The 27,762-nt window shown below is 43.8% G+C and overlaps 2 protein-coding genes and 1 long non-coding RNA gene across 5 annotated transcripts in view; 1 reads left to right on the top strand and 2 right to left on the bottom strand.

Moving 5' to 3' along the window:
* The window catches only part of GEN1 (GEN1 Holliday junction 5' flap endonuclease), an 88,341-nt gene extending 60,967 nt beyond the window's left edge, over positions 1–27,374 (bottom strand). The window contains exon 1 of the mRNA XM_083495558.1: positions 27,365–27,374. The gene's annotated coding sequence lies outside the window, so the exon portion shown is untranslated. The remainder of the gene's footprint in view (positions 1–27,364) is intronic.
* The window catches only part of VSNL1 (visinin like 1), a 108,621-nt gene that overhangs the window by 588 nt on the left and 80,271 nt on the right, over positions 1–27,762 (bottom strand). The window contains exon 3 of the mRNA XM_083495777.1: positions 694–909. Coding sequence (XP_083351903.1) covers positions 694–909 — 216 coding nt within the window. The remainder of the gene's footprint in view (positions 1–693; positions 910–27,762) is intronic.
* LOC310703468 overlaps positions 1–27,762 on the top strand; it is a 155,531-nt gene that overhangs the window by 62,772 nt on the left and 64,997 nt on the right. The window lies entirely within an intron of this gene.

The following is a 27,762-nucleotide window of genomic DNA, read 5'->3' as shown; positions in this document are numbered from 1 at the left end:
TAAGCTAGTGAGAATCTTGCATGAGCATCAGCTATTCTGCAGCGAAGTTCACAAACCACTAGAGAGAATGTCTAGGGGATGCTCAACATTTGGCTTTTGGAAATGGGAAGGCTACAGTGAGAGAACTACTGGGGATGCATCTGCCAGAGAGGGCCGGGAACAGAGAGCAAGTTTTGCAGTTACTGCAGAAGCATTTTCTATTTCTCATGGGACTTAATGATGTCAGGTATATAGGACAAAATTAATAAGCCCACTCCGTGACTATGCCCTGCATTTGGCATTGCCAGTTACTGGGGGTCAGACCTGCTCTTATCTTCTTAACCCCATCCTGTGTTAAATTTATTTAGGCTACAACTCTACACATCAACTAGAAGGAAGGTCACTAAATTGAATGTCTACTCTGCTTTGGAGCACATATGTTTAGGATTGGCAGTTTACCCACAAAGGCCCCAAGGGAATTGACATTATAATCATAACTATAAAACTAATCACAGAACGGTTTTCTTTTTTAAAAGCTGTTTCTTATGTCACGTGTGACACAATACTGGAAACAGGCTTTCAGTGTTCATTCAGCCTGGATAGGTCAGTTGCTTAGTTTACCCATGGCAAGGTTGCAGGTTCAATCCCCAGTATGGGACAACTTGAGGTCCCTTCCAGCTGTACAATTCTATGATGGTGTGTGTACAATCTCACCTCTATAATTTCCAGCATCTCCACTCTTGTGATTTTTCCATCTCCATCTAAGTCGTACATATTGAAGGCCCAGTTTAGCTTCTGTTCAAAACTGCCCCTTGAGGTGATAGATAGCGCGCAGATAAATTCTCTGAAGTCAATGGTTCCGTCGCCATTCTTATCAAAGGTTCTAAAGGCATGTTGGGCAAACTTTGAAGCATCTCCGTAGGGGAAAAACTGCAAAATGAAACACAAATGAAAGTATTAGGAGGCAATGTAAACCTCTGTATTATTCCCTTTGTGTATTGAAGTATAAAATGCATGGTACGAGCCAGGCCTTAAGCACCCCTAGCCCTACTGGAATATTTGGTTTTTTTCAGTGCTTCACTCTCTTGCCCATTGGACACCACTGTAACTCAGCTGACTTCAGTCAAACTATTTCTGAGTCTGTAGCCTTGGGTCCCTTTGAAGATGACATCTTGGCTCTAATTCTATAAAGTGCCTGCAGAATTTATAATATTATAAATCAAACAGAATTAGCTATTTCCAGCTGCTGTCATCTTATGCCAAGAAGCCTGAGACTTATTGGCTTTCATCAGGGCTGCATTTCTCTTTTTTCCTTTCCTTTTGGCCTTACTTATGAATTCTAATAACCATGAAATTGTCCATTTATGAAATGAAGACAAAGTGTGTCTGTCTGACCTTCTGTAGCATTGAATTTCATGGGTGCCTACATATCGGCTATCCAAAGGGAGACCAGAAAGCTATATTCATTCTCCTTTGCCATTTCTGCTTGTCCGGTCTCATTTTGTCCATTCCTTTATATTATGACGACCTGGAGCAATCAAGATATTGCTTAGCCTTGAAAGCACAGCAGGACTGGGAGAGGAGCACAGGATCCTAACACATCTGCACAAAGGCATGGTTTGGCCGTCATGACATGCGCACCAGGCTGATAGGTCCAACTCCTTCCTCTTTACAGATCTTTTAATTACTTGAAAATGAAAGCCACTCCCATATTTGTGATTTTCATTTAAAGCAAACGCCTTACGGGTGCCCAATGTTTCTAAGAAGGATGCACTTTGCCATGATGGAAATTATACTTAGGGGAAAGGGAGTAGTTTCAATTTCCTCGCAGTTGCTGTCTCTTCTCCTTTCACACACACACCCCCCAGCATATTTTTAAAATTCATACAGTCATAGTTTGGGTTGCAAATGTGATCTATGCAGGAGGCACGTTCGCAACCCACAGCGCTGTGTCTGCGCACGCAGGTGACACAATTCGTCGCTTCTGCACATGCGCAAAGTGCAATTTAGCAGTTCTGTGCATGCACGAGTGCTGAAACCTGGAAGTAGCCTGTTCCGGTACTTCTGGTTCGGTGCGGTCCGTAACCCGAAAATGCGCAATCCGCAGCGTTTGCAACCTGAGGTATGACTACTACGCAACAATGCTTGCTCATGGCACGTGACTGCATTTCTGAAACCTATTTCTGTTCAGAAAGTAAACCCTTCAGGAACAAGACTGACAGAAGGAAGTTAGACCTGCTACTAGGAAAACCTCCTTGCTCTGTGGCCTTTCTGGCTCTGTTTCTGCTGAAAAGACAATCCAGCAGAGCCGGCCTAAAACCTAGAAAGATTTATAAATTAGCAGAGTGTGGGTAGCATTAGGATCTTTGGTTTGGGCAGTGGATCGTCCTTGTAGAGTTCCTTGGGAGGGAAAACGCAGCAGAGATCAATGTGTTGTCAGAAAAGGCTATTCTAAAAGGGAGGGAGATTGTCTGTTTGAGTACCAGCGAGCCAAGGCTGAATCCAAGCTGGAACAAGACGGAGGAGGAACTCAGGATAAAGAGAGTGGAGCCAAAAGACCAGACAGGCAGGAGAGAGTGAAAAGGTGACTTTGACCTTTCCCTGTCCTTGATTGCCAACCCTTGTCAGCTAGGCAGTTAGAGAAGATGGCAGACCAAGAGACAGAATTGGGGACAAGATGGAGGCAAGCTGGCAAAAGCAAAACTTTTGATTCAGTTAGTCATGGTCCCAAATGCCAGCTTTATTTTGATGTGGGTTAAACCACAGAGCCTAGGACTTGCCAATCAGAAGGTCGGCGGTTCGAAACCCCGCAACGGGGTGAGCTCCCATTGCTTGGTCCCTGCTCCTGCCAACCTAGCAGTTCGAAAGCACGTCAAAGTGCAAGTAGATAAATAGGTACTGCTCCAGTGGGAAGGTAAACGCCGTTTCCGTGCGCTGCTCTGGTTCGCCAGAAGCGGCTTAGTCATGCTGGCCACATGACCCGGAAGCTGTACCCTGGCTCCCTTGGCCAATAAAGCGAGATGAGCACCGCAACCCCAGAGTCGGCCACGACCGGACCTAATGGTCAGGGGTCCCTTTACCTTTATTAAGACATTCTCTTGTACACCATAATTAGTTGCGATGGGATGAGGAGAAGCAGACAGAGGGATGCCAGGACTAAGAACATTCGTAAAAATTGTCACCAAAGTAGCGCATGGTGCATTATAGTTAATACGTAGGTTTATCTAGAACTAGTTAATCCTGCATCAGAGAGTGAATGTGCATGCACTGTAGGTCCGTCCCAGGGGGGATATAATTAGGTCATTCTCCTATTGGGGAGGGGGTCAGGAAAAGGAGGGCAACTGATTTTGTAACTAGCTCTGTAATGTAGCCATGGGAGCTGTTAAAAAAATGTGCAATTCTTTCTGTGTATCGGTGACAGTGTGGAGTAATGGTTAGAGCATTGGGGTAGGACTTGGGAGTCCGAATTTTAACCATGCACCTCCCTGGGATCCCATCTGCTGTACACATTTAAAGCGGTATCAGCCGTGGCTTCCCTCAAAGAATTCTAGGAACTGTGGTTGGTTAACGGTAGTAAAAGTTAAAAAGGTAAAGGGACCCCTGACCATTAGGTCCAGTTGTGGCTGACTCTGAGGTTGCGGCGCTCATCTTGCTTTATTGGCCAAGGGAGCCGGCGTACAGCTTCCAGGTCATGTGGCCAGCATGACTAAGCTGCTTCTGGTGAACCAGAGCAGAGCACGGAAACACGGTTTACATTCCCGCCGGAGCGGTACCTATTTATCTACTTGCACTTTGACGTGCTTTCAAACTGCTAGGAGCTGGGACTGAGCAACGGGAGCTCACCCCGTCGCGGGGATTCGAACTGCCGACCTTCTGATTGGCAAGTCCTAGGCTCTGTGGTTTAACCCATAGCGCCACCCGCGTCCCTTTTTTTTAGGCAACCCCTATTTTCCTACAGTTCTCAAGAGTGGTTTAACAGTTTATATTCATGGAACTCTGGGAGTTGTAGTCCCATGAGAACAATACTCTCAGAACCCTTAACCAAGTATGGTTCCAGTTCTTCTCTGGTGGGGAAGCCATGACTGTTTAATGTGGCACGATAACTGCTTTTAATGTCTAGTGCAGATGGCCCCTTGCTTTGAGCCAGTCAGTACCTATCGGGTCAAATCTACGAGGGACATAAAAAGGGGTTGGAGATGAAAGTTTGCTCTGAACAACCTGGATTGGAGGAAAAGTAGAATATAAATGAGCTAAATAAATAAGGTGAAGCTGCTCTGAGCTGAATGCACCTACCCACTGCTCTGGTCGTCTTTCCTCCCAGTTTGGAGGATGGGTATGGCTGTCCCATTTCTGCTGCAGATGTGACTGAACAATTCCCAGCGCACAGACTCGGAAGACACTGTCCTGTTGCATCTCTGAATGAGTTAACAGACCTAGCTATTGCCTTGTTTTAATGAATAGGCTCACTCTGCACTGGGCCTCATGGGAAAACAGCCTGGGAGCCCTTCTAAAGGTAAAGGTAAAGGGACCCCTGACCATTAGGTCCAGTCGTTACCGACTCTGGGGTTGCGGTGCTCATCTCGCTTTATTGGCCGAGGGAGTCGGCGTACAGCTTCCGGGTCATGTGGCGAGCATGACTAAGCTGCTTCTGGCAAACCAGAGCAGCACACAGAAACGCCGTTTACCTTCCCGCTGGAGTGGTACCTATTTATCTACTTCCACTTTTGACGTGCTTTCGAACTGCTAGGTTGGCAGGAGCAGGGACCGAGCAACGGGAGCTCACCCCATCGCGGGGATTCGAACCGCTGACTTTTGATCGGCAAGTCCTAGGCTCTGTGGTTTAACCCACAGCGCCACCCGCGTCCCTGGGCACCCTTCTAGGGATGGGTAATTCTTAACTCCTAATTCTTTGGGGTGGGGAGTGTGCTTTAGAGTAGTTTGTTGCTAGCTCCATTCAAGTTGATAATGAAAAGCCAAGGCATGTTGACATGTATCGTATTAGCACCAGAAGGTGTACTTGCTGAAATAAAGTAACACCTTGGGCTCTGTTGCCACTTGTGTGCAGAGGCTCAAACTGATACGAGATACTGCTTCTTACACTTCTGAAGGTTTCCTTCGCAACTCTTTTCAGAGCTGTAAATGGAATACAGTGGTACCTCAGGTTACATACGCTTCAGGTTATAGACTCCACTAACCCAGAAATAGTACCTCGGGTTAAGAACTTTGCTTTAGGATGAGAACAGAAATCGTGCTCCGGTGGCACAGTGGCAGCAGGAGGCCCCATTAGCTAAAGTGGTGTTTCAGGTTAAGAACAGTTTCAGGTTAAGAACGGACCTCCGGAACGAATTAAGTACTTAACCTGAGGTACCACTGTATGCGAATCCAGTGAAATAGGCAGAAGACACTCATGCAGAGTTACCACAATTCCCCCAAAGTTGTGTGCCATGAAGAACCACATGGCAGGCAGAACGTCAACAGACGTAGCCTTTTCTGCTGCGGCACCCTCGAGGGAGGAAATGCTGTCCCGGTTTCAATTTTCTGCCTACCATGCGGCTGTTAAAATCACCGGGGCCCCTGTCAGGAAGAGACCTGGCAATTGTGTTGCTTGCCTTTCAAGTATTCTCTAACTCAAGGATAGGGGCCCTGTGGCCTTCCAGATGTTCCCAGGCTAACCTTCCCATCAGCCCCAGTCAGCATGGGCAATGACCAGGGATGCTGGAACCTGTAGTCCAAAAATTGGAAATCGCAGAACGCCTAAAAAGAGTACAGTGGTACCTCGGCTTAAGTACTTAATTCATTCCGGAGGTCCGTTCTTAACCTGAAACTGTTCTTAACCTGAAGCACCACTTTAGCTAATGGGGCCTCCTGCTGCTGCTGTGCCACTGCTACACGATTTCTGTTCTCATCCTGAAGCAAAGTTCTTAACCTGAAGCACTACTTCTGGGTTAGTGGAGTCTGTAACCTGAAGCGTATGTAACCTGAGGTACCACTGTACAGTGGTGCCTCGCAAGACGAAAAGAATCCGTTCTGTGATTCTCTTCGTCTAGCGGTTTTTTCGTCTTGCGAAGCAAGCCCATTGACGGATTAGTGGATTAGCGCTATTAGTGGCTTATCTGCTGATCGGATCAGCGGCTTAGCAGCTTAGAAAGAGGGAGGGAGGAAAAAAAACCAGCAGGAACTCGCAAGACATTGTCGTCTTGCGAAGCAAGCCCATAGGAAATTCGTTTTGCGAAGCACCTCCAAAACGGAAAGCTCTTTCGTCTAGCGAGTTTTCCGTCTTGCGAGGCATTCGTCTTGCGGGGCACCACTGTATATGTTTCCTACAAAAGAGACACACCTGAAGGGGTACAGGTTCCCCATTCCTGTTCTAATTGCTCCTGCCTGCAGCTTTCCCTCACTTCTGGAGAGAGAGAGAGAGAGCAGAAAACAGGGAAGCCAAAGAGCAGGCTGCGCTTACAGTTAAGTGGGCATAGGAAGCAATTGAGTGAGCAAGTAACAACGGGTTACTGCCCACAGGGATCTGCCTTGCCATGTCTGTGCAAAGGTCCAGGCACAATTTTTAAAAATAAGTCACCTGCAAACAAAAATAGGTTCATTTTTAATCCTGCTCACGTGCACTAACATTAAACTGGCAAAGTTGGAACACCATGTGGTATAACGGGCAGGGAAATATCTAATGACAAGCATCTCAAATGCTCTCAGTGAAAAACTAAGTCTTCCAGTTTCAGGTGTAACAATAATAAACCTTAGGTTTTTGATGTCATAGCTGATTCCTGAACCTAGAGTGGATCCCCCCTCTCCAATACTGGGATTGTGTAAAAAATATTCTTCTAATTAATTTTTTTGCTCACTCTTATAAATAACATATTCACATCTGTATTCACACACCAATACCTGCGATTAAGTTTCCACAAGAAAAATCAATGGGTAGGTAATTTCCCTAACCTTCTTGAAACAAACAAAAAAACTGCCAACTGAGATAATTCTCTTAATCAACTTAATCAAGTGAGCGGGAAATGATTTTGTATCTTGCTATCTTTCGGCGCAAACATTCACACGAAGTGGAAATTGGTGATTTCACTGCCAGCTGAGACTGCCTCGGAGGATGGTCGCATACTATAAATGGATGTATCACGCTCGTATGCAAACACTTTGTGCCTGGAATTCCAATAAGCCTGGGGATTCCCAATATCTTAAACATGGGTATAAAAGGGATTAATTTGTTTCAAAGTGTCAATCCTGCTATTCTTTTATTGGGGAATTCAGAGAGGTCAACAGAGTTGAGCTGGGGTTGGGAAACGCTGGCCGTTCAGATGAGCTCCATCTTCCCTGATCATTGGGAGTGATGGAATTTGGAGTCTCACTACAAAAAAAACCTTGGTTGGGGAAGGGAAGAGACCCATAGTGAGATCTCAGATGCTGAATGAAGTACATGGGGTTTGCATCTGTAAACATCGGCTGTCCACAGTTTACTGTTTGTTGCACTGCTTTTTTATTAAGGCTATGCATCCTGTCTAATATAGGGACGCGGGTGGCGCTGTCGGTTAAACCACAGAGCCTAGGACCTCCCGATCGAAAGGTCGGCGGTTCGAATCCCTGTGACGGGGTGAGCTCCCGTTGCTCGGTCCCAGTTCCTGCCTACCTAGCAGTTCGAAAGCACCCCTAAGTGCAAGTAGATAAATAGGGACCACTTTCTAGTGGGAAGGTAAACGGCGTTTCCGTGTGCTGCGCTGGTGCTGGCTCGCCAGATGCAGCTTAGTCACGCTGGCCACGTGACCCGGAAGTGTCTTCGGACAGCACCGGCTCCCGGCCTCTTGAGCGTGATGAGCGCGCAACCCTAGAGTCAGACACGACTGGCCCTGATGGGCAGGGGTACCTTTATCCCGTCTAATATCTATATATGAAAGGGCAGATCCAACTCAGCCCTGAGCAGATTGAGGATTATCGGACTGGGCTCACCATCAAGCAGCACATGATGCCGCATTTAAAAAATTAAAAAAAAATCACAAGCAGCCAAACTACACAGTAAAACTAAGCAAAGCTGGAAGCTGCACTAATTAATGAACAAAAGCAATGTGTTTAAATAATGCTGACATGATTAAACTACTACCTGTCGTGCTTAAAGTCACACTTTTAAAATTTCTACTGGGAGAAGAAGAAAAAAGCTATTGGTTTTTTTCTTCAGAAAATGCTTTAATGAATTAGATTTTCTGCAGAAACTGCTAACATGCTAATGATTACACTCTATAAATTCAAGCTGCAATGACTCCTCTAAATCTGTTGGCTTGTATGTGCAATATTTTGAATAAACTAAGTTTGAAATTCTATCCTTCTGAAGAAAATGTGTTATGATCACACAGTACCAAGTTGCAGAAATTAAATTTCTGAGACCACCCAGACCATAATCATTCCAGTATTCAAACAACAAGAAGTAAATATTTTCCCTGGGAATGAAGTCCTTTTTTCCAGAATTGGTTCACAGCAAAAAAAAAAAAAAAAGGTGCTGGGGGGGGGACGACACCCATAGCTTTCATTTTTAGAAAATAGCTGGACTTTTTTTGAACTTCTGAAGAGAGGAAAACTTATCTATTATCCCTGGAAAGAGCTACAGAAAAAGAATACTTGTGAAGATGTGTTGTTAAACTCAGCAGATGCCTAAATTTAAAACACCACCTTCTACCCTTTACAATATTTTTCTCTTGTGTTAGCTGTGGATTGGGTGTAGCTTTCGGTTTCTGGATTACTACCAAACTTTAAACAGCCACAGGAATTATGCAAATTCAACAGGTGAAGTTTCCACCACCTGCCCTTCATTGTCATACTAAAGAAGCTGCATCTGTTGTATTTCAATCTTACTGCACAGTCCTCTTGCCAAGAAAAAGTGGATGCCCTAAACGAACCATGGATTGCTAACATATTTCCGTGCATGTTCTCTATTTTTAGGGCATGCAAAATGTTAGCAGGTAACACGTGTCCAGAAACCACCCACCAGGTCTTATCAGTTTCGCTTTCCATGTTGGCTACTCCTGAGTTAGAGAACTGGAGCTGGACAGGGAAAATCCAGGTTCAAGTACTTACTTATTCAGCCATGGCACTCACTTTGGATCAGTCACATTCTCCAAAATGTGAGAAAATTCACAGGGCTCTCATGAGAATAAATGGGAAACGGCAGTGTAGAATGCTTTGAGAAAATTTAAAAAATTGCGGAACACAGGAAAACGTAATCAATAACATAAATATGAGAAGAATCATTCCCTTTGCTCCTGCCTCTTCTAAGGCATTCCCTTCTAATAAAACATGGCTTGTACAATCCATTATAACAAAGAAAGGAAACTAACTCCCCTACACTAGATTAAGTGAAGCATGTACAGTGGTACCCTTGGTTCTCAAACGGCTTAGTCGTCGAACAAATCGGCTCCTGAATGCCGCAAACCCAGAATTAAGTGTTCCACTTTGCGAACGTTTTTCGGAGTTGAACGTCCAGCGCGGCTTCTGCTTGAGTGCAGGAAGCTCCTGCAGCCAACTGGAAGCTGCACCTTGTGTTTTCGAATGGTTTCAGTAGTCGAATGGACTCCCAGAATGGATTAAGTTCAAGCACCAAGGTACCACTGTACTCAAAAGAAAGGGGGTTATGATATGTTTTCTGGGAGAAGTTGTCTTTGCCCTCTCTGGGGGATATCTCCAGTCTCATAAAACCAAGAGGTTTAACTCTAATTGATGCAGGGAGAGGTTAAGACCAAAGAAAGCTCGCATACCTTTCACCTTGGGAGGGTTTTTGCCCTCTCTTTTCCACCATGCAAACCCTACCAGTAAGAAGGTCTAGGATGGATGCTCCAAGCTTAGACTGCATAGCTTAAGCAAGTCATCTTTGTCTTAAAGGTGAAGGGGTAAAGGGACCCCTGGCGATTAGGTCCAGTTGTGGCTGACTGGGGTTGCGGCGCTCATCTCGATTTATTGGCCGAGGGAGCCAGCGTACAGCTTCCAGGTCAGGTGGCCAGCATGACTAAGCCGCTTCTGGCAAACCAGAGCAGCGCACGGAAAAGCCGTTTACCTTTCTGCCGGAGCGGTACCTATTTATCTACTTGCACTTTGAGGTGCTTTCGAACTGCCAGGTTGGCAGGAGAAGGACCGAGTAACGGGAGCTCACCCCGTTGTGGGGATTCGAACCGCTGACCTTCTGATCGGCAAGTCCTAGGCTCTGTGGTTTAACCCACAGCGCCACCCGCGTCCCATATCTTTGTCCTTACATACAAGCAATTTAAAAACATTTACCATTTTGTAACTTAAGATCAAACCTATCCATTCTTAGGGAAATCAGCCCTGAGTGCTCACTGGAAGGACAGATCTGGAAACTGAGACTCCAATACTTTGGCCGCCTCATGAGAAGAGAAGACTCCCTGGAAAAGACCCTGATGTTGGGAAAGATTGAGGGCACAAGGAGAAGGGGATGACAGAGGATGAGGTGGTTGGACAGTGTTCTCGAAGCTACCAGCATGAGTCTGACCAAACTGTGGGAGGCAGTGGAAGATAGGAGTGCCTGGCGTGCTCTGGTCCATGGGGTCATGAAGAGTCGGACACAACTAAACGACAACAACAACTTAAGTTAAATAGCTCTATTCTGTGCCATTGCTGCGGTAGGCTTTGCCTTTGCAGGGTTCAGGTACGGTGCATCACCCATGTGAGATCCTTCCCTCTCCACTAAAGCACCTTTCTTTTAACTAACACGAAAGGCTGAGAAAGATGTCTGCTTCTTGCCCGTTGTTTATCGCCTGCACACACGGCTGGTCTCAGGTGGAACTGTAGCTTAAATAAAGTTCTAACCTGCAAAAATAATCTCTTGACTCACACTGATGGGAGAATTAGTTACTAACCAGCAGGAAATGAATTGATTTTGAATTACAGTGCCCTCTAATTAGATCTGAACAATGAGAAGCCGAGGGCACTCAAACAGTGCCATAGGCTAGCACACTGGCAGCCTTGCCCTTATGCAATGCTCACCAGTGGTCCCATTGCGCATTATGGCTGAAACAATTACTCTGATAATGACGTCAATGGTTGGGGCTAAGTATGTGCGACTTTGTTGTTGATTTTCCTCCAACCCACTAACTGCACTGAATATCCGTGTTTGAAACTCTGCTGAAGACAATATAGCACCTTAAAATCAAACTGAGATGTGAAATATATTGGAATCCTAAATTGTTGTTGTTATTCCAATTATTTATTTGTCACTTCTCAGGGCTGGCTATCACTGAAAGCTATGAACAGGAAAAGAAAAAAACCTGCAGAAATTCAGTATAAAGCACTGTGTGTATACAGGCAAAGTGGTGTGTGTGTGTGTGAGAGAGAGAGAGAGAGACTGAAATTCAGGGGGTCACTGAATTTTATGTGAGGGAAAATTTGGATGCAGGTGATACCTGACAAAACTTCACCGGGGTTGGGAAGGAGGGTCACCATATTGGCTTTGCACTGCAAACAATGGGGAAGATTCACCTTACTGATATCAGTAAGAAAGCTACTGCAGCCGGATACCTTACTCCTGCTTATTATCTGAGAGCATGTCCCACTGAATATTGTGGGAAATGTGAATTTTACTTCTATGCCTAGGATTGCATTGCACATCCGTCCCATGGAAACCAGTGAATTGGCTGGATTGTATCCATTGTTCTCAATCAGACTTAACACTTGCTTCATTCTCGTTGGGCTGCATCCACACTATATCTTTAAAGTACATTCGATATACATTTCCCGTCTCAAAGAATGCTGGGTACTGTAGTGGGCTAAGGGTTGCTGGGAATTTTCACACTGTGGGGGTGGGGTAAACTACAGTACCCAGAATTCTCTGGGGGAAAGAATGTATTATTTCAGTGGCCTGCAGCATCACAAAGCATCCAGTATACAGTGGTACCTCAGGTTAAGAACTTAATTCGTTCTGGAGGTCCATTCTTAACCTGAGGTACCGCTTTAGCTAATGGGGCGTCCTGCTGCTGCCGCCGCGCGATTTCTGTTCTCATCCTGAAGCAAAGTTCTTAACCCAAGGTACTATTTTTGGGTTAGCGGAGTCTGTAACCTGAAGCGTCTGTAACCCGAGGTACCACTGTAATAGATGCTAGTCATCATCTGCATCTCTCCTCAACTGGTAAGGACTAGAGGGTGAATGTGGCGTTCTGTCTTCTAATCTAGACATGATACACAAAAAAGCTATGATTGGCAAGGGCAGGGAAGCAGCCGATTGTCTTCTTATTGAAGTTTCCTTACACTTTCGATAAAGGCGAATGCAGACAAATCCAGGATCAGAGACTCGATCAAATAAGGGGAATGATAAATGCAGACGGGAAGGCAGGGAGCAGGCATATAGGTTTTATGAAACCCTGTCTTTCATCAGGAAATTCACTGAAAAATAAACACTAGATGAAAGGGATAATAATCATCTCATGGGCCGTTCGTGCTTTCAGTGTGATCCCCTATTTGAACATCGTTAATTGCGGACAAAAACCTCATAGTGCCAGCTCATTGATTACATACTCAACTAGTCCGTTCAAATTATAGATATGAGTAAATGGAAAAAAAAAAAAAGCACTTAAACTGCATATGTTATCAATACAATCTTAGGCACACTTATCTGGGAGCAAGCCCAGAGAGTTTTGTGGGCAAACATGCACAGGGCTGTACCGTACGAGATGCAGCTTTTAAGGCTTGGAGTTCCTGGGAATTCAACTTACAAGTGTCTAAGCTGAAGCCATAAAATTCTCCTCAACCCAATGTGCCATGGACCAAGAAAGAAAGGGCAACCATCCAACATGGTTTCCAGTTATGAACATACAGGTACAGTGAGACTTCTACAGTACATAACTTGTAAGGGCAAGAAAGCAGAACATTCATTAAAATTTCTTTTTCTGAGATATTTACAACTTGAGTGTTCTGTCTGAACTGTTCGATCCTTTTCATACAAATGCATGTCCCAGACAGAAACAGTGGAGCAACAACACACAGCGGTTCTTGAAATCTGCCAAATGTTAAAGAGCTGGTTTAATGTTCACCTTCTGACATTCAATAAAGCCTCTTGGTAGCTGCCTCAAGAGACCAAGGAAGAAGGAAAAGCTCAGGGTTTTTTTACCCTGAGGAAATAATTTTGATGTCAGTTTCAACAGAACTGTACTGAACACTTGAGGATACAGTGGTACCTCAGGTTAAGAACTTAATTTGTTCTGGAGGTCCGTTCTTAACCTGAGGTACCACTTTAGCTAATGGGGCCTGCCGTGCCACCGCTGCACGATTTCTGTTCTCATCCTGAAGCAAAGTTCTTAATCTGAGGTACTATTTGGATTTTGACTTGCATCCTGTTCCCCGATGAGTTCTGCCACGGGCAGCACTGAGACAGAGGAAGCAAGAAGGCTGGCAAATGGCAGATTGGGTTTGGTGACACAGCACCCAAATGGACCAAACCCTCCGCAGACTGATGGAATTGCAAGAAATCACTCAACGATGTGAACCAGTGGCTCCAGGTGGGTATTAAACATAAAGGGTAAAGGGACCCCTGACCATTAGGTCCAGTCGTGGCCGACTGGGGTTGCGGTGCTCATCTCGCTTTATTGGCCGAGAGAGCCGGCGTACAGCTTCCGGGTCATGTGGCCAGCATGACTAAGCCGCTTCTGGCGAACCAGAGAAGTGCATGGAAACACCATTTACCTTCCCACCAGAGTGGTACCTATTTATCTACTTGCACTTTGATGTGTTTTCAAACTGCTAGGTTGACAAGAGCAGGGACCGAGCAATGGGAGCTCACCCCGTCACGGGGATTCGAACCGCCGACCTTCTGATCGGCAAGTCCTAGGCTCTGTGGTTTAACCTGCGTCCCCCAGGTGGGTATTACTCGTAGCAAAATGGCCAGCTCTTGCATGCAGGTATCAGTCAATACAGGTGCCTCTTCTGTTAATCCCAGCCAGTGTGTGAGCCACCAATCAGAAGGGCTGTGAAGAAGAAGGGAGGGCATTTGGGCTGGTGTAGTAGCTTGCCATGGCACCCGCTGAAATCCACCCAAGTCTTAAAGGAGTTTGCCACATCTGGTAAATCTAACGTAACGGCTAAGTGAAGATGCTCTACATTATTCACACGTGCTGACCGCTGTACCGCTCCCTGCCAATACATTGATTCCTATTATTATTATTATTATTATTATTATTATTATTATTATTATTAACCTGCCTTTTACCCCAAGGTCCCATGGTGGGTTACAACATTAAAACACAATTCTTTTAAAGAGATTTGGGATCTGGCAGCAAATAAAAGTGTAAGATGCCTAACGAAACAACAATGTACATTGCTTTTTACTGGCAAAGCAAACAGTTGTTATTATTATTATTATTATTATTTCAACTTATACACCGCCCTATACCCAGAGGTCTAAGGGTGGTTCACAACAAGGCCACAACATTAAAAGCAAACCAAAAGCAATACCCCAATAACCCACCCAGTGCAATTCTAATAGCAGTATGCATTAAAAACGAGAGCAGATTGGCCATGTGAGCCACCCAGGAAGTAATCTAACAGTAGCTCTACCTTTCATGGCAGGTGGATATTGGCCCTAGTGGGGTAGAGGGAAGGGGCATAATATCGTTGCATAATGATGCCCCCTTTTCCAAGTCGTACAACTTAGTGCTGTCTGTTTTTTTCTCCTCTGCCCCTGCAATGGCTCCTGCACCTTTGATGGAAGGCATTAATTCAACAGCTGAAACTTTCTCTCAAAATAGAATTTACTTCTGTTATTATTTAGATTGCCAATTTGTGTGTGTGTGTGCCTAGTTATGCAGACTTTAAACGCACGAAGGCCCTGCCAAGAAAGAGTTGGCAACTTTAGCCCCATCCTCATTTGTCCATTAGGGAAAAAACATTGTGGGCTCAACCACCATTGCCTGGGCACAGTCTTGTGCACTTGTAATTATCAACACATACAATAAATATATCATTTCCCTACTGAAAGGGGAAACACATTTTTATTTCTAATTTTAAACAAGCCTCCTACTCCCCCCCCCCAGCTGTTTTTCATTAAAAAAAATATTTCCAAGCTTATATTGAATATTTAAACTCTTGTCAAGAAGCTGAAAGCAACTATTTATAGACATCACAATGTGCAGATGAAGAGATGCTTCAATATTATTTGTTTCTTTTCATAAACAGTATCTCGGGAAGGCACTGGAAAATTCACCCTGACGCAATGCGAGCCACCCAACCAGCTAATTAATGTGCTTACACCAGGGATGCTATTGATGCTTTTCCACAGCGAATAATGAATATTGGTTTAACATAGTTCTCCCGACAGGCTTGCAACAAACATTTCAGCTTATTTTTAGACGGGAACGGACAGCGAGCATCCCTACAATATTTCAATATTCACATGCTAATATAGAGGATCAATGTTTGTGGATGTAAAAGGATGCGGTCAGGCTCTCTGACTCTGAATAAACCAGCACACATGGGCTTAGATGGACAGGCAATCATTAATATTTCCTTTTCAAATCCTTATTGCAGAAACCCATGAATAAAATAACCAATTCATCTTTTTTTTAAATGGAGCAACTGTGTGACCTTGACTTTCAGCCTCCACAAATTAAGATTTGACTCCACCAATTGAAATTATCCCTACTGTTAAGCCAACAATAGCACTAGTTGATTAATCTCATTCTAGTCTACCTTGCAGAGTTGTTGTGAAGATAAAATAAGAGCTGGAAAGATGGAACCATGTACGAAGCCTTGAGCTTTTTGGAGGAAAAGCGGGGGAAACAAACCAATATGTAAGATGCCTTCAGCAAACTTGATTTGAAAGGGAAACACATAAATGTGTTATTTATAACACATAAATGTTATAAATGAACAAGGATTTTGTGATGAAGGTATTACATCACTGGTGACTAGATTTTTTTCTTTTTAACTAAATTAAAAATATAAACATATCTCTAATTTGATAGACAAATAAATTACAGCATTTCAACATTCACAATTAAAACTAGCCATGTCCTTACATATGGTATAATATAAATATTGTCTCTGAGTATACAAAAATTCCCATTATCAGATCATCATGAATAAATTTACAACAAGCAATAAAATAATCATAACTTATAGAAATGGAAAGCATAACCAATTATAATACTCTGTTTCAAATTCCAATAACCCTTTGAAGGGCTCTCATTCTTCCTCACATCTCTTAGCATCTACTGAATAATTTTATTCGGTATAATGAATAGGCAGTCTTGAATAAATTGGTAATATTGAATAACATGTTGCCCAGAGCTGATCTGAAACAGTGTCAAAGTTTAAACATTGAATATTGCAAATATACGGCTAAGTCTACCAACTGGAAGTTAAAAAGCGTCAAACTGGCCAACTTTCCCCTTGTAGCCTGAACTTTAAACCCTATGGCCTATGCCTGTCTTTAATTTAAATTCAGATATTGACATATCTAATTCAGTCAGTGACAGTATAAACTACAGAATGGGTTTTCTCTAGATAACTAAAGCTGCAATCCTTATATGGGGGTAAGCTCGACTGAACTCAATGGCACTTACTTTTGAGTAGACACTGTGTAGGCTTGCACTTTACGTGAGTTATTACCAGACGGCTCTTATCTGATTAATGATACTCACTGAACATTTTGCACCCCCTGACAATGCAATGATTGATTACCTAATCCTTAAGCCTGCAATCCTATGCAGTCAAGCTGATTAACATGCCAAACTTCATAATGGTAATTCATGCCTCATTCCTAACTGGCCTGGATTAAAACTAATGATGAAGATGTAAAAGACTTTGCATGGTATTAATCCCAGGCTATCAGTTCCCAGAACTCTGAAGGTCAACAAGACAGCATAGATGATCCCAGAACACACTAAAATTAGGTTTTGGGGGGATTTCAGCTAGCGCTATTTGTAGAGACACGCAACAGCAAACATCAGTATTTTTACTGATGAGAGCAATGAATCCAGAATCTCACCTCCGAGTGATTATCATTTATTTCAACAATACCTAAATCCTTTCTTTAAAATGGCTTGAGGCAATGTGCAAAGCCGAATAGCCCCCATAAAGATTCGAAATACAAAACCACAATAACAGAACAGCACCGATTGTTCTCCAAAGCCTCAAAATACTAGTAGAATTTTCAACCATTTTTTTTTAAAAGAAGCTACCCTATGGGTACTCTATGGGAGCAACAGGAGCTCACCCCGTTGCGGGGATTCGAACCGCCGACCTTCTGATCGGCAAGTCCTAGGCTCCGTGGTTTAACCCACAGCGCCACCCGCATCCCATTCTATCAAAAGTTACAGCCAAATAACCAGAAAAAGGAAGCACAATTTGCTTAGGTTGATACACAGTAGGTTTCCTTCATTTGAATGTAGCCAGTGAGCAGGAGTGTTTAGAGAGCCAATCAGGTGTTATGAGCCATTAAACCTCAGAAATACACTTTTTCCTAAAGGTTTCCACAATTTTGGCCACTAGTGTAGGTTGATAAAAACCATCCTTTACCCAGTGGCGGAGCTTCATACGCCGCCAAAGCTCTCTTCTAGACTTACAGTCTGTTTTCTGCCTACTTTCTGTCTATGTGTTTCCTCCTACATCCGACTTTGTATTTCACTCTCTGTCCTGTCAAGCCTGCTGTTTCTTGCGCAACACTGCAGGAACTGTGGCTTGCTACGGACAAAAATCCCTACTCACTTTCTGCTACGTTCAAAGACTTCAGCACCTAGCCGCTGTTAAGCTCTGAGATAAGGTAACTAGACGATGCTTTGCTCAAAAGTTGAATCCGTTGTGCAGAAACTGAGCTGCAAAGCTTTTCGCAAGACCTTCGCTATCTTGCAATCCTTTCAAGATAAACTTTATTCAATCGGAATTACTTCGCTGCACAGACTCGAGGTTTTGCTAGAATGTCAGAGGCTTAACTTGAGTTCAGACAGGCCTCCTGCCCACCTAATACCCCAGGGTGGAGGCAGGGCCTCTTCAGAACAGGGTGCACCCTGCCTTTCTTAGGGTTGCAGACATTACTCCTGAATACTTCCCACTGATAAAGGTGCTTTCAATTAACAGTGCACTGCCAGAGCCAATAAAGTGAGATGAGTGCCGCAACCCCAGAGTCGGTCACGACTGGACCTAATGGTCAGGGGTCTCTATACCTTTTTACCAGAGCCTCGTGCCGAAAGGCAGAGTCAAGGTATTAATTTAGCATAAAGCAGGAAAATGCAAAGCTGTGCTAGGCTTAATTATACAAAAAAGGAAAAAGGAAAAAACCTATCTCCATAGAGACCTAATGCATGTGACCGAATTACCCTGAGGTGAGCTTTTGAACGGAAAACCATTATTGGAGGAGAAGTGTAGGATGCATATAGTTCAAGCCACCCTTCAGTGAAAAATTGGTACAATTAGGAAAATAATTAAACCTGCTTCCGTAACCTACACTTAAGAGATCTTGATTCCGGAATGAAGGAAACTTAACCATCATCCTACTCTCAGCAGCCCTGGGATACTGCGTCACGACTCTATACTTTCAGAATAAAATATGGAGCACAGATTAGTGGGTGTGAGACCAGCTGACAGATCATAACCGTGAATTGTCAGTAATCTGAGAATAAAGAGTTCTGAATATGAGGAGCCTGGTGCAGATTTGGCTCCTCACATCACTATCTTGTAACTAGTGCAACCCACTGAAAATTAGCAAAATGCCTTGGGCTGGCTCTGGAGAAGCATTACTGTATATCAAAAAAAGCACCAATGGCTGATGACAGAAGACCAATGTAAAGTGGTCTTACTTTCTTTTCTTATTTCAAGCCAAACGCCCAAGATTTAAAAGGGTTGGATTTCACCAGAGCTATTTTTCCAGAAAAAAGAGGTGCCGCAACTCACCATGAACGCCTCCCTTGTTCTCTTATTGTTATTATTTATTGAACTTATATACCGCCCTATACCCGGAGGTCTCGGAAAGGTTCACAGAACAAAATCAAAATATAAAACCACAAAATATATAATCAAAATAAAAAGAACAACCCAGTAACACCCCCCCTAAAAAAACCACACACATTTTAAAAGGGCATAGGATGCCAATCAAGTCAACCATAGGCCGGGTTAAAAAGGAACATTTTTTGTCTGGCGCCTAAAGGTGTACAATGAAGGTGCCAAGCGAACTTCCTTGGGGAGAGCAATGGCAATGGCGCCCACCTGAAAGGTGCCAGAACCCACCTTAGAAGTGCAGGAACTGAGTTCTGCCAAGTCCTGCCTGAAAAAAAGCCATGGATTTTACAGATTCTTTAATGTACCAGTGCTGGGCAAACTGTCATTTGCAGAAAAGCTACAGACTCCTCCATTTAACAGGAGACTTGCAGGGATGATGATCAGCTCTGAGGCTGCCAAGTTCTCCGTCAAATAAAGGCCAGCTATTCTTATATCCAGGCACACACATCCCTCTCAGCCATGATTTTAACAGGATTCGTTTAATAACGTCATGCACATAATGATTCCAACATTGTGCCGGGCTTCATGGCAATTATAGCCTACTGCCATCTGTAAAGTTTACCGGGTCTTAAATCTGCAATTGCCGTCGCCGGTGACGCTGTGCGTGAAACTGTCATACTGCAAGGTCCCTGGAAATTATTTGTTGGTTCATTGATAGGATGGGACAAAGGGCTAAAGCCCTTCTGAAGGGAAGGAAACAGCCACATTATTCATTCCCCTATCTAAACGAAGAAGAAGAAATAAACAAATAAATAAGGGAAACCTTGATCGAGGAACATTAAGAGGTGGCAATGGACTAGGATTTAAGAGACACAATGTCAGCACTGATGATAGTGGTATCTGGTCTGAACACGAACATGCAAACACTTGCTATCATTTTCTCTCCAATAGTTGGGATTTATGGGATGGGGTGACGTACTAAGGCAACTGGTAAAAAGATTTGCTTCGGAGTCTGATAACAACAAAAATGCTTCAATCAACTTTAAAACAAAACAGCAACAGCCTTGAGAGCACTTCAGGGTGCTTAGAGAACAAATAATAACTTAGAACGGGAGAAACAACCCAGACTTTTCTCATTCTAGACTGCCAGACATGGCTTGCAGAAATTATCCAATTTGGTGAAATAGGTTCTCTGTGTTCCTAATAATACTACTAATAATCTGTTGCCTATTTGCATTTGCTCATCTCTTTTATTTTATACAAATGCTTCAACGATGTTGTTGTTATGGGTTCCACTCTTGCTTTCCTGCTCAGTGAACCTAACTCTTCCCTTCGTCTTTTAAAATCTGTTTTAATAGGTCAGTGTGATTTTATTATATATTATTATATTGTGCAAGCGTCTAGGAGGCTAATTGCATTTTGCTACCCATCTGCTTTGCATTAAATCCAGTGCTGGGATAAAATGCTAAGAGGAGAAGTCTACATCTAGGGGTTAATGCTTGAAAAGAGCCTCTGCGAAAGCCATAGCTTGGATGGAAGCATTCTACCATAGTTTCAGAAGTATGAGGAGAGCAAGGTCTGATTACGCAGGTGGCTGACAAAATGTACTCTGCTCATGTTCAGACACTGCAAAACATTTCAGGGCTGGGCTCTTTCTAAAATGAAGACTTGCCTCTCTGCTGGCTGCTCCAAACGCCTGGCACCAAATGCACATCTTCCCATAATTGTATTTCCATACTGGAAAGGATTAACCTATTGAATTTCTGCCTGCCATACAGCTGCTAAAGGCACAAACCCCTACTTTTCTCCAATGCCAACCCTATAGCAAAGCGTAGGCTGCCATGCTAGACTCAGCTTACCTGTGAATATTCCCGTATGCAAAGAGACTTCTATGCAAAGAGATATGAATTCAGTTTTACTGTAAGTTAACTAGACAGTGAATGCTTGGACTTTGGAGAAATGCTTAACCTGTTGGCAAAGTTCTCACATTTTGCATTTGCCATATGGGGAGGGGATTCTTTAACATCCACTTCCAGTCGTACCTTGGAAGTCGAACGGAATCCGTTCTGGAGGTCCATTTGACTCCCAGTACATTCGGAAACCAAAGTGCGACTTCCGATTGGCTACAGGAAGCTCCTGCAGCCAATCGGAAGCCCCGTCGGCTTCTAAAAATAGTTCGCAAACCGGAACAGTCACTTCCGGGTTTGCGGCATTCAGGAGCCAAAACATTTGAGAACTAAGCTGTTTGAAAACCAAGGTACAACTGTACTGTGTGGTAGTATTTGCAGAAAAAAATTACTAGGGAGTACCTCATCTCAGATTAACCCGCCACAGGAAAGAAGCATCCTGCTTTCTAGGGGAAAACAGAAGGACAAACTACAGAGATGACTAGAAAATAGGACAGACACAGGAAAGGGGGCATTTAGGGGGAGAAGAAAGAGCAGCTCTTTAGAACCACAGGGGTTTCTATGGCCTACCGTCCAAACGCTTTGGGTCCCTTCCAAGTCTACAATTCTGTGATCAATCACAGCTCTGACTTCACTCACTAGCTAAAAACACTGATGGGCAGAAGCAAGCAGGCTGCCTCATTCCACAGAAATCACTTAGAAGAGTACTTGTACATTGTGCTTTTGAATTTTCTTTCCAGGGGGTGGGGGTGGGGTTAGAGACATGCTTTTTTTAGAAAAAGAAAAAGAAAGCTCAAAGTCTGAGGCCGTTGCTTGGGGACACCACTGATGGTTTTCATAGGGAGATGGAGCAGGTTTTATAGGTAGTGCCACAAGAAGCAGTCGGGCAGATCCAACACAGCAGCAACATCAGTGGCCAGCAAAATCTAATTGCTTTGTTCCAGAACTCCCTTGGAGTGCAATCCAATATATGCCTACTCAGAAATTAGCTCCATTGCGTTCAATGGGGCATACTCTGGGTAAGTTTGAGGTCAGGTCAATGGTTTGGGTCATTTGCTTTCACGTCATTCAAAGGGGCTATTATGGAAGATAAAATAATTCATAATCTATAAAACAGCAGCCAACGAAATACATCATCTTCTTCATTATTATAACCACCATGCCTTGCAGGAGGGTGTGATTTTCAGGTCAATTCCTGAAATTTTTGAATCTGATGGGCCTGTTAATCATCATCTAGCAGCCTCAGCTGTTGAGCACATCAGGACAACCATAAATATTGGGAACTGCAGCCTGGATAGAGTATTTCAAATGGCGCATCTTCCTCCTCCCTGCTCCTCGGCAGAGAAAAACCAAATATAAACCTTATCATATGAACCGCGGCAATCAGTTTCCATGGTCTGATACGGGATCCGACCCTGTAGGGGGCAGGTCGATATGAACCCAATCAGGAGGTGTATTAAAAGAGACCCATTAGTAGGTTTAATGAGTCAAGTCACTCTCTCTGCCAGGCACTATCTTGGCATGGAAGGTTATCACAAAAGGAGAGCTGAATATTGGATCTCTGCTAAAGAGGCGGAACTGATTCCAATTAAATGGAAGCTTTTCTTTCATTTGATCACCACATGATTTCTCCTTCTGCAAAATGCCTGTTAGAATTTGTAACTAACAGTATTAAAAAACAAAATTATTTAAAACATCCTGGGTTAGTAATGGTGTATTTTAGTAAGATGCCGATTCTTTCTGTTTCAGCACTGCTGAAAACTCTGTTGCTACTGTTATGGCCTCCATCAAAAGAATTTATGCGTTTGGGAGAGTTTGGAAGAGTAAAGATAAAACTGAAGCCTTTGAAATAACAAGGGTAATAGTAATGCAAAACAAATGGCTTAGATAGCATATCCATTGTTTAAGCATTTCAAGTAAACGTTATTTTGCTCATAATGTTGCTCTGTGCTATAACAAAAAACACAACTAAAGTTTGTTTTGGACTAGAAAAGTTCAGCATAACCTATAACTCAGCTAAATATAGATATCTGGATTTAGACCCATTTAGTTACATGGATATGAAAAGCGTTTAAGGTCCTTAAATGCAAATACTTCTTATTTATTTATTTATTTATTTATTTATACCCCGCCCTTCCCAGTTCAAAAACCGGGCTCAGGGCAGCTAACAACAAATTTAAAACACTTAATTGTAAAAGCAGCATAAGACACAGTATAAAAACATGAATAACGATAAAATTCAAAGTTCAGAAATCAATTTAGTGGAAATCCATCTAAGAAGCATTAGATAGTCACCAGGGCTAGCTGGCTGAATTAGTCCTACTTGGGCCAGCGAGGAGGCCAGGGGAGAATTAGCTGGGGGGTCTCAGAGCCGGTAATCTTCATAAAAGGGGAGGGGGAGGGAAGAGAAGGGAAATAAAAGATCAGGCTGAATTCAAATTAAAGGCCAGGCGGAATAGCTCTGTCTTACAGGCCCGATGGAAGGAGGTTAAATCTTGAAGGGCCCTAGTCTGATGGGACAGAACATTCCACCAGGTGGAATACTTGGGTATAGGTTGCTCTGGCTAGTTATATCATATGACAATCACTTTTCAGATATCTAAAGGGCTGTTACAGGGAAGATGGAGCAAGTTTCTTTTCTCCTGCTCTGCAGGGCAGGACACGAACCCATGGCTTCAAGTTACCAGAAAGGAAAATTCTGATTAAACATCATGAAAACCCTTCTGACAATGGCATGGACTCCCTCAGAAGGGGGGGGGTGTCTCTCCTGCCTTGGAGGTTTTTGAGCAGATGTTGGACGGCCATCTGTCATGGACACTTTCTTTTCTTTTCTTTTATTAAATTTTATTAAATGTTACAAAAAAATGAATAGAAATAAAGAAATAGAAACAATACATAACCATACATAAAAACGTTTTGTCTACACAATTTTCCAGAATGCAGACTAGAAAAGAAGAAAGACAAAAGATAAAAGAAAGAAACAAGAAAAAGAATGAAAAGAAAAAATACTTTTCATAAACAATTATTCCAAATTCATATTTCAAACATTCCAATATTTAAATCCTAGTCAAAATATTATTAAAAAACTTCCTTCGCATTCACCACACGTCTCTTGGTTATCTAATTCACCTTTACATCTGTTCTCCAGTCACTTCCTTTCCTTTAATTCTTTCGTAGTCAATCTAATCTTTGTATTCTCAGTATTCTTCACAAGGTTAGTCTAAGCACAACCAAACTTCCGTGTTTGATCCCTGTTTGTGTAATGTCATGGACACTTTCACTGAGATTCCTGCACTGCAGGGGGTTGGGCTAGATGGCTCTTGGGACCCCTTGCAATTCTACAAGTCTATTATTCTGTGATATCAGGATTCCAGTAAAGGGAGGCTACGTGCTGTCAGTCCTGAAAGGAAACTACAGTGGTGCCCCGCAAGACGAATGCCTCGCAAGACGGAAAACCCGCTAGACGAAAGGGTTTTCTGTTTTTGAGCTGCTTCACAAGACGAATTTCCCTATGGGCTTGCTTCGCAAGACGAAAACGTCTTGCGAGTGTTCCAATTTTTCCCGCTTCCCCCCCTTTTTCTAAGCCGCTAAGCCGCTAATAGCCTTTTAGCCGCTAAGCCACTAAGCCTTTAATAGCCGCTAAACCGCTAATAGCGCTAATCCGCTAATAGGGTTGCTTCGCAAGACGAAAAAACCGCTAGACGAAGAGACTTGCGGAACGGATTATTTTCGTCTTGCGAGGCACCACTGTAAGTACCGACGAGGCGAAATCCAACTCCCTGCGCCCCTTCTGCCAAGCTCTGTGGCATTTGGATTTTGTGGAAGCATCACTCGGCCACTTGCCCAGAACAGACTTCTGCAAAACCGCAAGCAATACGCTTGCCTGTGTAGCCTCACGGAAGGCCCCGGAATGGGGTGCTCTGAGGGCAGGACTGATTTGTTGGATGCCAAGCTGTTCTCAAGCTGACGCTGGTTACAGGACCTCCGCAAGAGCCTGCACCTCATTTCTGTGCCAGCTCCAGTCTATCTACCCCCAAAACCATCCTGTGCCACTTTTTGGAGAGCTTGGGCAGCAGATGTAGTGATGAACTACATCTGATGAACCTCAGCAGCTAGTTGGGGGTGCTCGCTAAACTTTGCAATATTTTCCTGAAACGCAGTGGTGGGACACATGCTTTGCGTGTAGAATAATTCAGGTTCAGTCCCCCACCGACACCTCCAGGTAAAATGGAAAGGGAAAGGACCCCTGGACAGTTAAGGCCAGTTAAAGGCGACTATGGGGTTGTGGCGCTCATCTCGCTTTCAGGCCAAGGGAGCTGGCGTTCGTCCACAGACAGCTTTCCGTGTCATGTGGCCAGCACGCCTAAACTGCTTCAACTAGAGCCAGGGCTTTTTCAGCTGTGGCTCCAATCTGGTGGAACACTCTGTCACAAGAGACTAGGGCCCTGCGGGACTTGACATCTTTCCGCAGGGCCTGCAAGACAGAGCTGTTCCACCAGGCCTTTGGCTAGGGCACAGCCTGACTCCCTCCGGCAATCTTCGTGGAGCTCTGGCCCAATGGTTGCCATTGGTTTTATTTGAATTAATTTTATGAATGATTTTAGAGTGTTGTGTTGTGTTGTACTGTTGTACTGTTTTATTGTTTTTAGCCGCCCTGAGCCCGGCTTCAGCTGGGGAGGGCGGGATATAAATAAAATTTATTATTATTATTTATTATTCTGGCGCAATGGGACACCGTGATGGAAACCAGAGCACACGAAAACGCCATTTACCTTCCTGCCACTGCGGTACCTGTGGCGTTTGTTCGTTCATTTAGAAAATGTTTGAAAAGGGGGAGAGATAGGGTTAAAAATACAGACCAATAGGAGAGCCGGAGGTGGAGCCTACCTGTGTATAAAAAGGCTTAGCCCGAGGTTTGAGTGAGTTGTTGGTGGGTAGTTGGTTGGTTTTAGTGGGTTGGCTGGTTGGGAAAGGCAGTTGGAGAAGCAGTTGGTAGGCAGTTGTTAATAGAGAGACAGGGCAGTGGGTTCTTGAGTGAGGGGAGGTAGAAGAGACAGAGAGAGGAAAATAAGACTAAGAAAGTAAAGAGTAACCACGTTTGGAATGCTGGAAAAGTTTGTGTTTGAAATAAAATACACTCTTCTTTATTAATTGAGCAGCTGACTGAGGCTGAAGTGATTTTACCGGGGAGGACCTGGTTGGTGGCAGCGGATTAGTGGTGTACGGGTCAATAGTCCGTGAGACGACTAGGGGCTCCATATGAACGCCACAGTACCTATTTATCCACTTGCACTGGCATGCTTTTGAACTGCTAGGTTGGCATTCTGTCTATAGGTAGGGCTGACCCTGCCTCGCTACCTTCCCGCCACAGTGGTATTTATCTACTTGCACTAGCGTGGCTTTCGAACTGCTGCGTTGGCAGGAGATGAGACAGAGCAACGAGAGCTCACTCTGTTGAAAGGATTTGAACCGCCGACCTTCTGATCAGCAAGTGCAAGAGGCTCAGTGGTTTAGACCACAGCACCACCTGCGTCCTTCCAGGTAGGGCTGAATAAGACTCCTGTTTGAAAGTCACTGCCTGCCGCAGTTGGTGTTGGGTATCTTCCTCTGCCAAAGTTATGACTATCATTTACTGGGAGGAATTAAATAGGAAAATTAACTAGTTTGCCAGGCAAATCTGGTCCAGCTCAGTAAATTAACAGTTTTTTCTAACTAGCTATCATGAATAATCTTTACAGATCTCCCCAACTTTGGCATCACAGATGTGAACAGGAAGCTCTATGGAAGTCACTGGAGAATATGCCGCTAATAATAATAATAATAATAATAATAATAATTTTTTATACCACGCCCTCCCCAGCCAAAGCCAGACTCAGGGCGGCTAACACCAGTAAAATTACAATAAAATCATAATGGGGGGGGGAGGGACAATTTAAAATACAGGTTAAAAATACAATTTAAAATGCAGCCTCTTTTTAATAATAGCCCATAGATCAAAACCATAAGGGGAGGGAAACATAAGGGTCAGACTGAGTCCAAGCCAAAGGCCAGGCGGAACAGCTCTGTCTTGCAGGCCCTGGTCTCTTGTGACAGAGCGTTCCACCAAGTCGGGGCCAGTACTGAAAAGGCCCTGGCCCTAGCTGAGACCAATCTAACCACCTTGAGACCTGGGACCTCCAAAGTGTTGTCATTTGTGGACCTTAAGGTCCTCCGCGGGGCATACCACTTGACAGTACTTCATTTGATGGTTTAAAGTCAAGTGTGTAAATGGCCATCACTGAAGATATAGGAAGTCCCATCTGCGTAAGCCCTGAGCAATGGGGCTTCCCCAGCCTCTTCCCTCGCACCCCACGCCCAAATTGGCTTGGGTGGGGGCTTGGAGAACACCTGGAGCAGAATACAAGATGGGGGGCTGAGGGGAGAGGAGGGATCCTTCTGTCTGTCAAGTCAAAATGCTTGCCCTGACAGAAGTGTAGCGCGATGCTGAATTCTTCCCACTGAATTTAAATCTTGTTCCTCGTACGTGAACTACAGTGGTTATTATCACGGCGGCAGTCAAGTGATGAAAATCATGGATATTCTTCCAAGGTAAGTAGGCATAGCATCAAAAACTTAAAGCAGTAGGCTGAATCAATAAATAGAATTACCTGTCTATGGAGAGAAATAAAATATTTGGGCGAAGCAGCATGGCTCCAAACTCACAGCAGCAAATTATGGCTCCAAACTCACAGCAGCAAATTATAAAGTTATTAAGATAAATATTTAGTTAGGGTTGTCATATTTCAAAAAATGAAAATCCAGACACAAAAGTTCTTGAGCTTTTTAAAAATTCTCTTTTTAAAAATGAAGTTTTTGAGCTATTTTAAAGGAAATTTGCCAAAATCTACGCTTCCGACATGGGTTGCCGTACATCCGGATTTTCTTGAACATTTAAGCAATTTCC

The sequence above is a fragment of the Podarcis liolepis genome (assembly GCF_965112155.1).
Source record: "Podarcis liolepis genome assembly, chromosome: 3".
NCBI lineage: Eukaryota > Metazoa > Chordata > Lepidosauria > Squamata > Lacertidae > Podarcis > Podarcis liolepis.
This window is presented reverse-complemented; position numbering and strand designations above follow the sequence as displayed.